Genomic DNA, 18374 nt, shown 5'->3' with positions numbered 1-18374 from the left:
ATGTTATGGGTAGCCTGGCACTTCCTCACTTTGTTAAAAACTGTTCATCCGATTATTATTATGAAAATGTCTGTGTACTGGTGGGAGTTATGCATGGTAATAGGATCACAATGACAGAGATTCATGTATCATCATTAATAAATCTAAGTACCTCAAAGTACTTTAACCATTAACTTACTTATCCTCAAAATGCTTCTCTGAGGTAAGCAAGGGTGTGTATGTAGAACACACACGCGCAGGTAGATACGGGGGATGAGCACTGAATGTCCCCTCACTTTATCCAGGTGACAACTAGACACCTGGTAAGGCCGTCATGCAAAGTAAACATTTTAACATTGATAAGGAATATTGTACATGACTGTAAAGACAAACCAAAAAGATTTCTGAACTTGGATATTTAGTCTCCCAACAGCATTCATCCCACAGACACATTCTTCTTTAGTTCCTGCAGCAAGCTATTGTGTATCAAACAGCTGCTATGTTTCACTCTAGAAGTGTGCTGCATTTCAGTAAAGCAGTGGTGACTATCTCATTTCACCTTCCACCCTAACTAGTTCAACACATTTTATGTTATTACTAATATTTTTAAATTATAAGAACAACAACTAATGCAACACATCATTCTCTTGCAAACTGTCCTCGTGCTGAAAATAACTAGGTTAGAATGTAAAATGAACATGGAATCTATTTAGATTCCATACAGTACTTGCCTGAGTAAGAATCAATAATAAATCGTCATTATTATGAGGGGCTATGTTTCTAACTTGAGCACTTCGTATGAATTTTTAAGGTATTGCTGATCACTTGGTTCACTGAAAATGCATTTCCATTACTTAACACTGGTATTTTTTTATTAACTTTGATGTGTTATATACAATATTGTCACCGTGGTGATAGTAAATACAGCAAAGATGATGGCTAGAATTATCCAAAAGTTGTGCTGAAATGGAGAGGCATGCTTGATACGAACACTTGGGCCAAACTTCTCCTGGGTATCTGTGCGGCTATAGTGAACCAGCAGAGGTGGGATGATAAACTGGATGGTGGTTGCGGCATAGGAGCCAGTTATTCCTACAATCACCTCTATGTTCTCAGTAACGACTGCAATCACAGTTGGTGGGATGATGGCCAAAAGCGGAAAGAGGAGTCTTTCAACAGCCCAAATGCGAGAACATTGGAAGGAGCTGAACACAGCCCATATGTTGTCTCTTAAAGCCACTGCATTCAGGGGAAAGATGGCACTCACCTTAAAAGTGGTATAGAGTCCCAAGAAGTAAATGAAGAACACTCCAGGCACAATAGAGCAATCCAAAAAATTTAACAGAACAATTTCCTGAATCTTGTCATTTTTGAAGGTGAACATGATTGTTAATGAAAGCAGTGCATAAAAAGCACCCACAACTATGAAGACAATAGCAATTCCCAGACCAAGGTTGGCCTTGTTTAGTATGGGAGGAATGATATTAGGAAGGGTGGCCTGGGATACAGCAGCTAGTGAACAAGCTCCAAAGATGTTTGGAAGAGCACTGAAGTTAGCCAGAGCAGGATTTCCTTTGCCTCGGCCAATAGCTAGGAGATGGAAGGCCATGATGAACATAATGCAAAAAACTGTAAAAGAGAAGAAAAGAGTTAGGATTAAAAGTGTTGGTGGTAAACTCTAATTGCTAGATTACTGATGAAGACACTCACAATTTCTTTATTCCTTTTTTAAATCCAGGTATTAACCATCCTATTTCCCCCATTAACACCTCCCTTTTCTGGTTGTTGTTTACTGTAGTAACCAGCAGCTAAGACAAGCCCAAAATAAAACCATGGATGCAAACAGCTCTGAATTTGGACTTTGTAGCTGGGGGCTAATCTCTAGCAAAACAATAAATAGTACTAGAAGGGGATGACTAACAGGCTCCAGGCCAGCTCTTCAGCTGATATAAGTCAGGGTAGCTCCATTGATTTCAGTGGAGCAATACTGATTTACACCAGCTGATGATCTGACTCTGACTCCAAATGTACATGCACCACTTATCCATGGACTTGGGCAAGCAAAAGAGAAGGTGAAGAATAGAGCTCAGACATAAGTTAGTTAATAGGCCTGGTCTGGCTTTATGGGTTAGAGCAGGGGAGGGCAAACTTTTTGGCCCAAGAGCCACATCTGGGTATGGAAATTGTATGGTGGGCCCTGAATGCTCACAAAACTGGGGGTTGGGGTGCAGGAGAGGGTGAGGGCTCTGGGGTGGGACCAGAAATGAGGAGTTCAGGGTGTGGGAGGGGGCTCCAGACTGGGGCAGGGGGTTGGGGTGCAGGAGAGGTGAAGGCTCCAGCTGGGGGTGTGGGCTCTGGGGTGGGGTTGGGGATGAGGGGTTGGGGTGCAGGAGGGTGCTCTGGGCTGGGACCAACGGGTTCAGAGGGTGGGAGGAGGATCAGGGCTAGGGCAGGGGGTTGGAGTGCAGGAGGGGGTCAGGGGTGCAGGTTCCGGGCAGCACTTACCTCAAGCAGCTCCCGGAAGCAATGGCATGTCCCCCTACCCCAGCTCCTACGCGGAGGTGCAGCCAGGCCACTCTGTGCACTGCCGCATCCGCAGGCACCACCCCTGCAGCTCCCATTGGCCATGGTTCCCGGTCAACAGAAACTGTGGAGTGGCACTTGGAGTGGGGGCAGCATGTGGAGCCCCCTGGCTGCCTCTATGGGCAGGAGCCGGAGGGGGGATATGCTGCTGCTTCTGGGAGCCATGCAAAGCCATGGCACACGCGGAGCAGGGCAAGACCTGGACCCTACTCCCTGGTGGGAGCTTGAGGGCAGGATTAAAATGTCTGAAGGGCCGGATGTGGCCCCTGGGCCATAGCTTGCCCACCCGGGGTTAGAGCATGAGTAACTAAATACTCTATATAAGCAAAGGAAGACCCAATAAAATCATCTACACTTTGGTCCCAGGCACTTTATATGAGAGAATGCCTAACATCACATGCCAGGCTGGAAATGAAGAACACAATATAAATACCTTGGTGGATGAACAAATTGGTTTGGGTTTGAACAAAGCTTTAGAGAACATTTCTGATCAGTTCAATACATAGGGTTTGTGACCCCCCTCCAGTTTCATGTTCATACAAACTCAAAGCAACATTCAGCCAAAACCAGCAAGTTTTGCCAGAACTGGTGAATTTCACTGTATCTTCTCAGGAAACTACCGGGATTTGATCAGGGTTTCTCAAAACAGGGGTCACCGCTTGTGTAGGGAAAGCCCCAGCGGGCCAGGCCTGTGTGTTTACCTGCCCCGTCCGCAGGTCCGGCCGATCGCGGCTCCCATTGGCCGCGGATCGCTGCTCCGGGCCAATGGGAGCTGCTGGAAGTGACACGGGCCGAGGTAAACACACCAGCCCAGTCCGCCAAGGGCTTTCCCTACACAAGCTGTTTGAGAAACCCTGTTTTTGATAGTTATTTTTAGGAGCCCAGTGAGACTCATCAGTTTTGTAATGAAACCCTGACAAGGAAACTTGCTGGTTTCATCCACACTTTTCAGCATATCCCCTACTTCGTGCTATCTGTCCAGAACAGGGAAATCTGTCCAGGAAAAGAAACCTGCCAGACTTTGCCAACAGGTGAGTGCCCCCTGCCTTTGCATTGCAGGACCACAGAAGGTGGAGACTGAACAGACCCATGAATCCATCTTCCTGCCCAGGCATGGTTTGTCACACAGGTTCTCACACAGCTCTACTTGCAAAAAGAACAGGATTACTTGTGGCACCTTAGAGACTAACAAATTTATTGTAGCATAAGCTTTCGTGGGCTACAGCTCAGAAGTGAATAGGAGTACTTGTGTAGCTTATGCTACAATAAATTTGTTCGTCTCTAAGGTGCCACAAGGACTCCTATTCTTTTTGCAGATACAGACTAACAGGGCTGCTACTCTGAAACCTATCAGCTCTACTTGCAACACTCCCAGGCTGCAGACATACAAATAGCCTTTCAGCTCAAAACAGGTAGAAAAATCAGCTCTACTGGTGTAGAGGTCAGATCCCCAGCTGGTGTAAATCAGTGTACCTCCGCTGACTTCAATGGAACTCTGTCCGTTTACACAAGATGAAGGCCTAACCCTCGATGTTACATCTTAAAAGATGACCCAAAAGCACAGATGTCCAGTGTCATGGGCCCTTCTGAGACCCTCTTCCTGTCCTCCCAAGTGCGTGCCTCTGGCACCCAACCATGATACCTAGCAGACCAATGGTCTTGGTACCTGCCAGAGTTTCCCCCGGGAGGCTGTAATGGACTGTAATGTTATGCACTAACACAGGAGCAGCTTCTTCAACAGAAAGTATGAGCACAGCGCTCAGAGATGTGGATTTAAAATAACAAATAGATCTACATGTGTGTTCTCTTACCCACACTTAGCATTCCCCTCAAACGCCAGCATAGAGCCAACTTGGGCCTGGTGTCTCCTCAGTTACAGTCTGCTTGCTGCAATGCCTGGACTCCCAGTCAGTCTCTGACAGCCTGCAAATGCTGAGGACTTCCCCTGTCCTCTCTGCAGGGCAAATCCTTTAACAGATCCATATCTTGTGGTCTGAGTGTCTCAGGCTTGGAAAACAGCTCTGCTGCCAGGGTTGGGCTGAGGAGTTTCCTCTTCATGGCTATAAACTAGGCTGTTGTGTTGATGGGGATGCTGCTTTATCTAGGTCATTCTACTACCTTTCCTGCCTAGTTTATTTAACAACCCCTTTCGAGCTAACTCTGTGCACTTAGGCAGGGTATTATCACACAGATACAGTGAAGGCAGATGATATTTATAAAAAATAATGGAAATATTTCCCAGTTCTCCACTCCCAATGTCAATTCTCAGCAATTAATAAAGACCTTGCCAGAGCCTATTAAATGAACGGGACAGATTCTCACGCACACCCTTGCACTACCATCTTCCTACAGGGGTTCTGCTGCATTGGCGGCATTAACGTATGTCTTGAGCTCTCCCTCTGGCAGAGGCTGGCCAGGAGAGGTGCTGGCCTTGTTAAGTATTCTGGCCACACATACTCTCCCGAGTCAGCCTAGCCCACTCTCTGGGCTGCATTGGCTGGCTCCATGCTCCCTTCAAGTACAGGGCTGTGGCTTCCAGTTTCCGTTCACTGCTCAATGTTCCCTCCAGAATAGCTCTGTCCCACAGAAGGTCTGAGGTCCTGGGACATACAGACAGGCGCTGGCATAACTCAGCTGAATGGAACACAGTAACTAGTGTTGGAAAAAAACATGATTCTTTGTAATGTATCAATGCCCAAAAACCCCAACCAGAATTGGGGCCCCATTGTGTTTGTCACCATACAAACACCTACTAAGAGACAGCACCTATCCCAAAGAGCTCACAAGCGAAAGAACAAGCAGTGCAGGGGATTTAGCCAGACTCTGCTATTAATCTAAGCAGAAGATGGATGACTGAACTCCCTGTACTGCTTTGAAAATCTCAGCCAATTGCTTTTCTGGAGAATGATTCATAAAGAAGCAAGTTTGTAACAAAATGAAGAAGGGCTGCCTCCCCAGGTACAATATAAATGTGCCAGATAGGTTGTTAAGAAACTCCCTTTTCTCCAAACAGCTTTAATCCAAAATATCAAGGTGGATTTTCTGCTCGTTGTGAAGAATTCTGTGCTATCACACAAATACTGTTATACTGTATGTGTTACTGCCGCCTGATGTAACTCCTTGGCATTGACAATGTCAGTGGTTGAGTCCTTGCTTTCTGCCATGTATGATTAATGGGCCACCTGGCAAACACACTATTCGTGTACAGTGCCTGGTCACGCTGAGCTAATTTTTGCCAGGTGACACAATAGAAAACATTCCTAGCTGAAAATATCTACAGATTTCAGCTGCCAACATAACGTTCCAAACTCCATGCACAGCAGGGGTTGTTTCAGCATTTCTTTCTACCTCCTAGCCCTCAATATCACACACTGTGAACTCAGCTTCCAACTCTCTTCTTTCCAGTGATGCTATTTTGTCAGGGAGCTGGAGAAACAGTGCAGAGGGGCGGTTCTGAGGCCTTGTTTCATGCCCACCTCTAGCCATGTGTCTGTCTGAGTTAATGCAAGAGATACGCTTATGTGAACTGACATGAAAACCTCAGGAGTAAAGACACCATCTGTACTCACGGCGGCACTAAGGGGATATAAGAACCCTTGCTCCCCTGCATGGGCTGCAGGTACTGCGCAGCTTCCCTAGAGATGCTACTCCTAATTCCAAACCGGTGGGCAGAACCTTGACTCCACACCTCCCACAATGCACCAGCCAATGCAGCTGAACAGCTCCACAGAGGAGGAAAGTAGTCTGCATACATTAAAGTGCTGGCACAGAGTATTTCTTCCCTAGAGAAAGGGGGAGGAACCAGGCTCAGTCACAATTCAATCCCAGGGGCAGCACAGCTCCGTGCTGTCTCTTACTAGGGGTTTGTGGTAACTCCATAGTCAAACCCTAAATTAGGTACTACCATATAATCTAATGCTTTCCACCACAGCACTCACCATCGTCTATTTGCTCTGGTACAACCACTGAAACACTTTGGGAAATAGCAAAATATCTTGTGCGTACTGACGTGTATTAAAAAAAAAATCAAGATCTTCAAGTATGGTAACATTTGTAGCCATGTTTGGAGAGTTTTTAACTGAGAACCTCAAACTTTCTTTTTTTCTTTCCCAATCCATTCAGGCCCAGAACAGAAGCAGAGTAATTATAGATAATGAGGGATAGACGGAAGTACAGATGGAAGGCTGATAAAACAAAAAAGGACCTTCTAGCTACTTGGATCAGACTTTTCTTCTGGGTAGGTGGATGCCTCATGGAAAAGGATAACTAGGAACTGGCTCAAATGAAGACTTGGTGATTTATACTTACATATAAAAGCAGTAGTGCTCATTAGGATTTTCTTTTTCTGTGAATATTTGATAGAAGATATTTTTGTCCTGGTTTTTGTCAAAATTTAAAACTCTGAAATTTGGGGGAATTGTCAAAAAGCTAAAAAGAATCAGTTTTCAGCAACGGAAAATGTTCAGTTTTCATCAAAATGTTCAGTTCAGAAACAAAAAAAAAATCAATTTTCATTTGCCAAACAATGAAGAACATTCAGTGTTTAAAGAAAAAAACAAATGTTTGAGGAAAAACCATTTTCTTGTGCAAACATTTTGGTTACTTAAAAAAAATTCTGTCAAAAAAAAGAAACCCCACTGTGATGGAAAATGTTTAACCAGCTGTAGCAAACAATAGCAATTGTTCTACCCATGTTTCTCTGTGTCTTTGTTGCACCAATCAATTGTCTGAGAAACTAAACTTCTTGCCTTCCAGACTCTGTTAACCAAGACTCCCAAGCTAAAAATTCATTCTTAAATGGCTTCATTTCTCTGGGTTTATATGTGAAAGGTTGACTCCCAGCAAATATTTATACTAATGCTTTTGTCTCCCAGGCTATTACTTCCACCCTTATCTGCACTGACAACCAATCAGCAAAATGATCTATCCTATTGTGTTTGAGACCTCCTTATTCCAGGTACTGGCATTCCTCCTAGAGCAGCATCTTCTCTGTTTCTGTACATCTTACGGTCATTTATACAAGTACATTAACAGAAAGCTGGTGTCCCCTTATGGATCCTTGCAGCACCTCAACTAACTCCTATCCACCTTTAAAGGGATTTAAGGCTGTCCTTTGTTTCCTGTTCTGTAGCAGTTCAGGATGCCAATATTTTATTTATTCCATGACCCATAACCCCAAAGAGTCTCCCTTAAGACAGGGGTGAGCTGGAGCCAGTTCATACCAGTTCACGTGAACCGGTTACATTTTGAAGCGGTTTTAGAACTGCTGGTTAACCCACTTCCCTGTGAGGGGCCCCTGCCGCACCCCCTGCCCTGTCTCCAGCCAACCCTTGCCGCACCCCCCCTGCAGCCTTGCCCAAAGCCAGCCAGCCCCACATACCCCTGCCCTGCCTGCAGCCAGCCCCTACCTCCAGTCAGCCCCTGCCCTGCCTCCAGCCAGCCCCACACACCCCCATCTCCAGCCAACTCTGCACCCCCTTGCCTCCAGCCAACCCCGCACCCTCCTGTCTCCAGCCAGCTCTGCACCCCCTGCCCTGCCAGCAGCCAGCCCCACACCCCCTGCCTCCAGCTAGCCCTGCCCCACGCCCCTGTCTGCAGCCGGCCCCACATCCACTGGTGCCCTGCAGTTTCCAGGGCAGTAACCCTGCACACCTGCTTCAATGAGGGGGGCAGGGAGCAGCTGGGACCCACACATGTGCACACCACACCCCCAGGGAGTGGCGGGGACCCACACATGTGAAACGGAGCTCATTTCTAGTTCAGGCCCATCTGAATACAGCCATATTTTCCTGGACATGTCAGGCTTTTTGGTTCTTAAATCACCGTCCGGGTGGAATTTTTAAAAAAAATTTAAATTCCTCCCGGGAAAATACGGACGTATGGTAACCCTATTGGTACAAAAAATACATACTGTGGCACATCCCTTAAATCAGAACTTTTTATAGGGAACCGGTTGTTAAGATTTTGGCAGCTCATCACTGCCTTAAGATATTAATTTATTGCATGCATTCTGATTGAGTAAGTGTTAGATACTTTCTGCAGCCCCTTTGCAACCCCTTTGTGCTCAGACATTATGACAAATTAAAAAGATGTAACCCTTACTTTCCTTGAATTAGATGGATTACATCACTAAGCAAACTCTAAAGTGCTTTTTTGATGCCCAAGTTGGTGACTTCATTTTAAAAAAAATCTTTTATGATTGTCCTACTGCTTACATCAGTCTAATCTGACATTTGGTGAGCAATGGTTTTATTAGCCAATTTCAAGTCAACAAAGTTCTCACCTAAACTGTGAGAAGTCTATAAAAACCATCCGCTGAAACTATTGCTATATAATTTCCCATACATCACTCGTTTATAATATCTTAGCTCATGTATGGCCTACAGCCTTTTATTCCACTCAGTGGTCATTAACCTTTATGCCAATATTTTCATGCACCAAAATCTAAGTTGCTCAAGCAAAATATGCATCTGCACATACAAAACACTGTTTTTCATGTGCACTGATTCACTTTAGGCCTGATGTCAATGGGAGTCTGTCCATTTGGCTCAAACTCCTCCTGCACCAAAGGTGAAGTCTACCCTAACCCCTTGTCCAAAGCCAGAGTAAAGGGTTTTGTGAGAGTGACTATATAGGAGTTGGAGCAGTTGAATCCCACATTCCCAGCAATTAAAAATTCCAGCCCTTAGACTTTAACAAAAATAGGGAGAAGAACTCCTCTGTGTTCTGGGTCTGTGGCCACTAGATCAGCATAATTTAATAGGTCATAACATTTTCCAGCCCTTTTTAAATTCAGCAATGGTGTTTGGCTCAGTGATAGTCTGTGTAATTTCCATTTCCACATCTCATTATACTTTCTCAGATGCCACACAAACAGAAAATAGTACTGCCTGCTTATTACCATGCCTGCAAGAATTATTGCTCCAAACAACTGCACCATCTGTTGGAAATACCTGATTATTTCTTACATTTTTAGTCTGTACATTGTAAGGCACAATGTAACTTCAGACAATCCAAATGTAGGAAGCTGGTTTGTGTACTGAGTTTTCCACCTAGTGGACTAGATTCCCATCTCATTTATGCCAGCAAAGCTCCAGAGTAACTTCATTGACATCAGGATTATTACAAATGTATGCCAATATAATTAAGACCAGAATCTGGCCCATGATATATGAACCAGCTGGTCAAATCCTATTCCCATCTACCAAAGGGCTCTTTGAAAATAGTTATTTACTTATTTTTATAGACAGAGAATGCCCATTGTCAGTCTGTCCTCTGATGCATTCTGCCTGCTGAAACTCTTTGTTCTCATTTTAAAGAAAACAAACCTGCAGAGTTAAGTAAGGAAGCAGTGAAAAAAATCAAATTCAAGCCAGTGAGACTTGAAACTGTGTAATTTACCAGCCACTGATTGCAGAGAGTCCTGTAAACTCACTGGTTAATTTCAGTAGAAACAACACAATGTATGAAATATTCTTCACTTTGTTTCTTAAAGCCTGATCTGAAGCCCATTGAAATCAATGGAAATACTTCAATAGGGTTTGGATCAGTGTCATACTGGGGATGGGGAGATGAGGAAATGTATTTGTTTCAGCATATGCACCTCAGAAATTAAGTTAATTTGTCAACAAACGGAAGTCTGGCATAACTGACACTGTAGGAGCCTATTGTCCTCTTGGTGCATTAAGGATTTACATGCTTAATTCCGCATTAACTGATGGAAATTATAAATGTAAGTAATCTCATGCATAAAAAATAACAGACTTCTATTACCCTTCTTATGCCAACTGGTTATAGCTTCCTTCCTTTACTGTGGAATTACTGTGCTACATATCTGCACTGCACACTTAAATGGTGAGAAAACCAGCTGTGCACCCTTCAGCTTCTACCTCAAACATTTCCTCTATTGTTAGAGGGAAAAATATGTTCTTCATAACTGGCCACTTGATAGAAAAAAATGCAATAAAAGAGTTAACCAGAGAGGTGTTACCATCAATAGATGAGTCAATATATTTTAATTCCTATGCTCTAACACTAAAAAGTGTCCTTAGCCCTTTGCGTATTGAACTTTGTGGGTGTCTCTTATCTCACTCTGTTTGAGTCCCTGCCGATCTAACAAAGTCATCAGGTCTTTGGATAAGGAGAAGCAATTTTTCAAGCTAGATTAACTGCATAATTTAATGCCAGCAGCAGCATTATGGGGCAGAACCACATGGCAGGCTATCTGGGAGTCAAAGTCGGCTTAAGGAACATGAATCTCCACTGCAGTACCATGAGTCTTGAATAACCAATTATATATTCATGGCGTTTCCCTGCAATAAGCTTTTCCTGTAGCTCTCAAAGGAATAGCTAGATTGATGGTAGGGATTTAAAAAACCACCAAACCCTGCAACATGACTTTTTTATTATTTACAGTGGTTGGGGGAGAAGTGGGGGCAAGTGTTGTGAAGTCCATGTGAATCTAGGAAATCTGTAATCAAGGAGGACATATACCTAGGATAATTGCAACTACTAAAATGATAAGAATTAACACGGGCTGTACCTAAGTCTGTAAAGGGCAAAAGACCCTGAACTATTTAAGCGTTTTCTCAGTAAGGTATTTTTTTCTTAGAAGTTTGTGAATGGAAACATAGGGGTCGATCCTAGGGTAGGGGTCAATCCTAGGGTAGGGATAGGATACAGAGGGACCTAGACAAATGAGAGGATTGGGCCAAAAGAAATCTAATGAGATTCAACAAGGACAAGTGCAGAGTCCTGCACTTAGGATGGAAGAATCCCATGCACTGCTACAGACTAGGGACTGAGTGGCTAGGCAGCAGTTCTGCAGAAAAGGACCTAGGGGTTACAGTGGACGAGAAGCTGGATATGAGTCAACAGTGTGCCCTTGTTGCCAAGAAGGCTAACAGCATTTTGGGCTGTATAAATAGGAGCATTGCCAGCAGATGGAGGGCCGTGATCATTCCCCTCTATTCAGCATTGGTGAGGACTCATCTGGAGTACTGTGTCCAGTTTTGGGCCCCACACTAAAAGAAGGATGTGGAAAAATTGGAAAGAGTCCAGCGAAGGGCAACAAAAATGATTAGGGGGGCTGGATTTATGATTTATGAGGAGAGGCTGAGCGGACTGGGATTATTTAGTCTGCAGAAGAGAAGAATGAGGGGAGATTTGATAGTTGCTTTCAACTACCTGAAAGGGGGTTCCAAAGAGGATGCATCTAGACTGTTCTCAGTGGTACCAGATGTCAGAACAAGGAGTAATGGTCTCAAGTTGCAGTGGGGAAAGTTTAGGTTGGATATTAGGAAAAACTTTTTCACTAGGAGGGTGGTGAAGCACTGGAATGGGTTACCTGGAGAGGTGGTGAAATCTCCTTCCTTAGAGCTTTTCAAGGTGAGGCTTGACAAACCCTGGCTGGGATAATTTAATTGGGGATTGGTCCTGCTTTGAGCAGGAGGTTGGACTAGATGATCTCCTGAGGTCCCTTCCTACCCTGATATTCTATAATTATATGATTCTATATAGAGTTAACTATGGGCTGTTTAAATGCTGCAAGAGCGCTATCACATGAATATAAAGTATACCTCTTTACTTACTAATGATTTATGAAGTGCTTCTACTCTTAGCCAAATGGCATTCATCATCAGCTACCGTATCACGGAAAATCAGCTACCCCACAGAGAGCAGATTGATATAGGCAGCTCCTATTTGAAATTAGACTCAGGCCTTAGGTGATGTGGGGGGAACTGTCTTTGATTCACTCCAGGAAGCTTATGACCTCAGCTCGCTATCCACATTCAAATTTTGAGCAACAAGGTACCATCAGATATAAAAAGGACCTCAGTTTGCTAAACAGCGAAAAGGCACCAGTAAAGATTGATGAGAGAACTACAGCAATGTTAACATTCCAAACTGCTGCAGAACAACATTTTCAAAGGGATGTGCACACAGGACCAGAGAAGTGTTATGAAGACCATGACACTACCAGAGTAGTGGTAGGGGATATGCATGCTCATTACTAGTATTGACTTAGCAAACCTGGCAAGCATGCCCAGTTACAGATGGACATCAGCATGTGGTTAATTTGTACATGACTCATAAAGTGCCTTCCTAGAACCTTATTACCAAAATTATGTACAGTAAACCCCTTTCAGAGACAGTCAGCACCTACTACATAGGACAAACACTCACTAGCTGAAGCTCTGAAATCACAGCTTTCGCTTTAGGCCCCAGTGTAATATGGGCCGTCAGTTTGAGAGAGCATTATTTAGAATGAAGCTGATTTTAAAATTATTGCCAGGAGACAGGACTAAATGGCTGAGGGGGCTGGTAATGGGATACAAAGCCTTCTGCCTCTAGATCAATCAGCTGAAGTTCAAGGCAGTAGTAAGTGAAAGCTATTATTTTTGTTCATTGGCACGTGTCAGTCACTCCAGTTCCGACAGGCATCTGTCATGGGCAGTCTCTCTTTGGAGTCTGTTTTTGAAGTTTTTTTGTTGCCAGTGGGAGAACACTTCAACCTTTCTAACCACTCAGTGACAGACTTGAAGGTGGCAATTTTGCAACAAAAAAACTTCAAAAACAGACTCCAAAGAGAGACTGCTGAACTTGAATTAATATGCAAACTAGATACAATTAACTGTGGTTTAAACAAAGACTGGGAATGGTTGGGTCATTACACCAATTGAATCTATTTCCCTATGTTAAGTTCTCCTCACACCTTCTATGGGCCATCTTAATTATCACTTCAAAAAGTTTTTTTTCCTCCTGCTAACGATAGCTCATCTCAATTGATTAGACTCTGCCTGTTGGTATGCATACTTCCACCTTTTCATGTTCTCTGTATGTATAAATATCTCCTGTCTGTGTGTTCCATTCTATGCATCCGAAGAAGTGAGCTTTAGCTCACGAAAGCTCATGCTGAAATAAATTTGTTAGTCTCTAAGGTGCCACAAGTACTCCTGGTTTTTTTGCCAATACATAGAGGATTTCAAGCACAAAGACTCTACACCCAGCATATGGCCACTAATTGACATTTATTTATTAATTCCCAAACAAATTGGCTCATTATCCTACTATTCTAGAATGATGACAATAATTTTACTTTGAAACAAAGATGAACAAAATACAATTTGGGTAGAGACAAATAATGGATTTTCTGAGCTTTCTGGGAAATTCTGGGCCATCTGATCCTCTGTCTAGCATACTAAAAAGCATAGCAACATATTCAAGAAACTCCCTTGAAAACTGGAACACAAGCCAAAAGTCCTACCTTGTACAGTGCCACATGAAATTGCAACATCTGCATCGTTTCATACAGACAATTCTCAGACCACAGACAGGATTGAGGCTTGAGGCCTATTTGATAACGTGGTGGGGAAAAACATAACTTACTACAGAAGAGGCGTGATTGGCTATTGCTGCTTAAGATGGCACTAATTTATGATTGGCAGACATCTGCAGTTCATATTATCAGTGGATTTCTTACCATACTGAGACCATCTGTTTAGGTGGGGTGGGGGGGTTTCTCTCAGTCTGAAAGAGGCTTGAATAAGCTTGCCCCCTAATTACAGGCATATTAGACTTCTAATGCTGCCATATATGAATAGAACAGTCGCCAGCATCTTCCCAGTCAAGGTCTCCATAGTCTTGGGCACTTTTCAGTGTGTCTTTTCAGCCATGCCTAAGGCCAGTTACGAGTGTCATTTCTTTCTCAGAACTGAACAGCATGATAACTTACGTAGTTCATTGTTGTAGCTGCTTTCTGGAGCTATTAGATCTTTCGGCACATTTTCTACTACGAAGAAGAACTTATGGCCCTGCCTGTCTATTTCCCAGTTCTGCTGAAATTCAGCCATTTGACAGCAACAGACCAGAGCTAGGGTTTTGGAAATAAAATTTTAACAAATGCATCTTAAGCAATTCTGAATCCCAGCCCCCAGTCCTGTTTGGAGAAACTCAGCAAATCTCCTATTCTGCAAGAGGGAGCAATAGGTCTCCCAAATGTAGTTTAACTCCTCTGAGATTTTCTAATTAGACGTCACATCTATGCCCCAAAAAGCCATGCTTGTTCCAGCTTCTTTTAGCACTGCATTTCTGACAAAGTAGTCACTTTTTCTTTTCTTTTTTGATCTTGTATAATTTGAAGACAAAGATTCTTCTGAATAATGGATGTTCAGAGATTTCACTCCAGATGAAAAAATATGATGTTTTCATACTAAAAATAGATAAAAATCATGCGTTCAAGAATAATAGAAAACTTGCCACACTAAATCCAAGGGGGAAGCTGCACAACTCTGAAAATAGCACTGGAGAATAAGGATTAATTAACAAGCAATGGTAATCTACCTGACCTTGGTCTGCTGGCTCAAAATCTCTGTCTTACACTAATGCCCGCTGCTCAAAAATTCTCCCCATAAAAAAGTCTATTTTCGGTATGACTGGCTGGACCCAGAGATAAGTACAGAATCTGAAAACATACAAGCAAATTCATTGCTTGATCTTTTTTCAGTGTTATTCCACTCTAATGTCGGGTCTCATCTTAAAGTAACTTAGACAACAAGAGGTGTTTGCACTTGAACTTCAGGATTCACAGTGAACAGCAGGTGATGTCACAGAATTCTCGTCTGAGAAACATCAGCCTGGCTCACATGATTCCCTTAGAACAGAGGCTGCATACCAGAGGTCCATGAATCACTCTCGGTCTGGAAAGCACTTGTGGGTGATCCCCAACAGAGTGGCTGTTCACGTGGTCCTGACTCTTCCTCCTGGTTTCCAACGGCTAAAGAACATTGAAAGGAGATAAAAATGCATAAATACTGTCCAAATATTATCTTTCCATGTAAGCAGTTGCTGTAGTGGCCACGGGGATGTCATGCAACTGAAAACAGGTAGGGAGGGGCCAGGCAAGAACCTCAGGGCTGGTCTACACTGGGTGGGGGGGTGTCGATCTAAGATATGCAACTTCAGCTACATGAATAGCGTAGCTGAAGTCGAAGTATCTTAGATCGATTTACCTCGGGTCCTCACGGCACAGGATCAATGTCCATGGCTCCCCCGTCGATTCCGCTACCGCCACTCACTCCAGTGGAGTTCCGGAGTCAATGGGGAGCGCGTTCGTGGATCGATATATCGCGTCTAGATGAGACGCGATATATCGATCCCCGATAAATCGATCGCTACCTGCCAATAGGGCGGGTAGTCTGGACATACCCTCAGATAGTCCATACAAGGGATGGAGCTCAAGAATGCCTGCATTAGAACTATTCCCCAGCTCACTCACAGAAGAGCTGTGCTTAGATCAAAGTACCTCACCACTATTCCAGGAGCTGAGAAAATATCACATCTGTTAGCTTACAAATACTATAGAGATAGTCGTAAGGCTTCTAACTAGCTTTTCCTTATTCTGAACTTCTGACTCCCGAACTACAGACCTCTTAGGTACAAGGGGATTGTGCTGCATCTTGCAGAGGTAGAAGGGTTATCATCTTCCATCTGTAGCTCAAGTGTTATGGACCCTTCTTTTCCTTTATATACAGGAGCCTTTGGCAGGTCACGTTGCTATTAGTTATGGTTTGAATTATCATTTTAATCATGTATGTTTTTGAGCCTTTTAAATCAGTCCCTGTTGGCAGAGGGGCACTTTAATAACATATCACTAATTTTCATTAAGAGCCCTCCCACCACACACAGCAGATCCTCTGCCAATTCATACCCCCAGCAAAACCAGCCATAACAAAGAATCACGTTCTTGCCAAAGAAGGAAGCATGTTCTCAGTTTGTCTTTTTATTTTTAATTTAATTTAATTTAATTTACTTTTGTGTGTGTGTGTGTGTGTGCGCGCGCTGGGAAATGAATGGCCGGTAGTTGCAGAGTGAAAACTTCCATTCCACTTGGGACGGAGGAGTGGGGAAATCATTATTTTCAACACAAAAACAGTGAAACTTTTGCTGTGCTGAAAATTCACAAATTGTGCTAAATTTGCAAAACTACCTTTGATGGAAAAATACCACCCATAGCACAAGGCTACAAAACTATTTCTGGAAACTTAGGAGGATACTAGTTTTCACATGCAAATATTCGCAAAGCAAAAGTTCACACAGTTGTTTCCTCCAAACCTACTAATGAACTTGCAGCTTTTTGTCAGTTAGCAAATGGAGTAAATATCTTTTGATGCAGGCTCCCCTACTGCAAACAGAATGCAAGGAAACCATATATCTATATATTTAAATTCCTCCAAACAGATGTCCAATATTTAATGGATCAGGTGTGCACTAACTGATGGTAACTAGAAGGATTACCAGACGCTTTGAATGCCATGAATAATTCAACACTCCCATATCTTCAGTTCACAGCAATTTCACATAGCAAGTGTGTGTAGGGCTAGAAACAAATCAAAATCAATCTGTCAGACTTGATTTCCTTTAAGGAAAGAAGTTTACCATTTGTAGAGCATTGTTTATAGCATTGTGTATAGCATTGTTTTATCTTCTTCAGGCAAGTGTGTATTTGTTGGGGCAAACTGAACAGATACTAGTCCAGGAAGAAGAAATAACATCATGTTTTCTGATTATTAATAAGAAATTCCATTTACTAATCAGCATCACTTCTGTTTTATTTTCAAAACAGTATTACAACTAATAAATGTTCTCCTATTCACCTAATTCACACTATACAGTACTGTCATTTTAGAAATGACATCCTTTTAATTATGCAGTATTGTTGTAGCCATGTTGGTCCCAGGATATTAGAAAGACAAGGCTGGTGAGGTAATATCTTTCATTGCACCGACTTCTGTTGCTGAGAGACACAAGCATTCTTAATAAGCTTGAAAGCTTTTTAACTGTTAAACCTATTTTTCCCTCTGCTGTTCCTAGCATTTCTAGCTGTAATATATTATTAGATTCAATCCAAAGAAATCACTAAGGCTTATTCTTTTACTATACCTAGGCACAGTCTCTCTCTCTCTACATGGCCCTACTTAATGACAGACAAATATTAGTGCAGTGCTTTGGGAGAGATTTTAAATACAGAAGAGCAAGAGAATTTAGTTGTTATAATTGATTTGTACTACAGTAGCATCTGGAGGCCCCAGCCAAGATAGGGGACCCATTGTGCTAGGTGCTGTACAAACAAAGAGTAACAAACAGTTCCTGCCTTAAAGAGCTTACAATCTAAATAGACAAGGACACACAAAGGATGGGTGAAATGGAATAGTATTATCCCCATTTTACAGATGGGGAACTGAGGCACAGAGAGATTAAGGCTGTGAATCAGCAACGCACATAAGCGTGGGCTTACCTTTTACTTCAATGGAACTTAAGCATGTGTTTAAGATCACACACAGGACATCTGTGCCACACTCAGGAATTGAACTAAGGTCTCCCAAATACCAATCCACTGTCTTAACTAAAAGCACAGCCCCTCTCTCGATCTCTCTAGTTATTGTTATCAGGTTGTATTCCCATGGTAAATTTCCCTCTGGGCACTAATACTGTTAGGCCTGGTCTACACTGGGGGTGGGGGTCGAACTAAGGTACGCAACTTCAGCTACGCTATTTGCATAGCTGAAGTCGAACTACCTTAGTTCGAACTACTTACCCGTCCTCACGGCGTGGGATCGATGTCCGCGGCTCCCCCATCAACTCCGCCACCGCCGTTCGCGGTGGTGGAGTTCCGGAGTCGACGGGAGTGCGTTCGGAGTTCGATATATCGCGTCTAGATGAGACGCGATATATCGAACTCCGAGAAGTCGATTGCTACCCGCCGACCCGGTGGGTAGTATGGACGTACCCTTAGACTAACCCTAATGTACAAA

The 18374-nt window shown here is 43.2% G+C and overlaps 1 protein-coding gene across 13 annotated transcripts in view; it reads right to left on the bottom strand.

Annotated features, from left to right (window-relative positions):
- Window positions 1-845: 845 nt before the first annotated feature.
- LOC120374096 (transmembrane protein 104-like) overlaps window positions 846-18374 on the bottom strand; it is a 91459-nt gene continuing 73930 nt past the window's right edge. For all 13 annotated transcript variants that reach the window (XM_039493334.1, XM_039493330.1, XM_039493333.1 and 10 more), the window contains one exon: window positions 846-1608. In XM_039493334.1, coding sequence (XP_039349268.1) covers window positions 854-1608 — 755 coding nt within the window. In that variant the 3' untranslated portion in view covers window positions 846-853. The remainder of the gene's footprint in view (window positions 1609-18374) is intronic.

The sequence above is a fragment of the Mauremys reevesii genome, linkage group 10 (assembly GCF_016161935.1).
Source record: "Mauremys reevesii isolate NIE-2019 linkage group 10, ASM1616193v1, whole genome shotgun sequence".
Lineage (NCBI taxonomy): Eukaryota > Metazoa > Chordata > Testudines > Geoemydidae > Mauremys > Mauremys reevesii.
The sequence above is the reverse complement of the archived record's forward strand: the minus strand, read 5'-3'. Positions and strand labels throughout refer to the sequence as shown.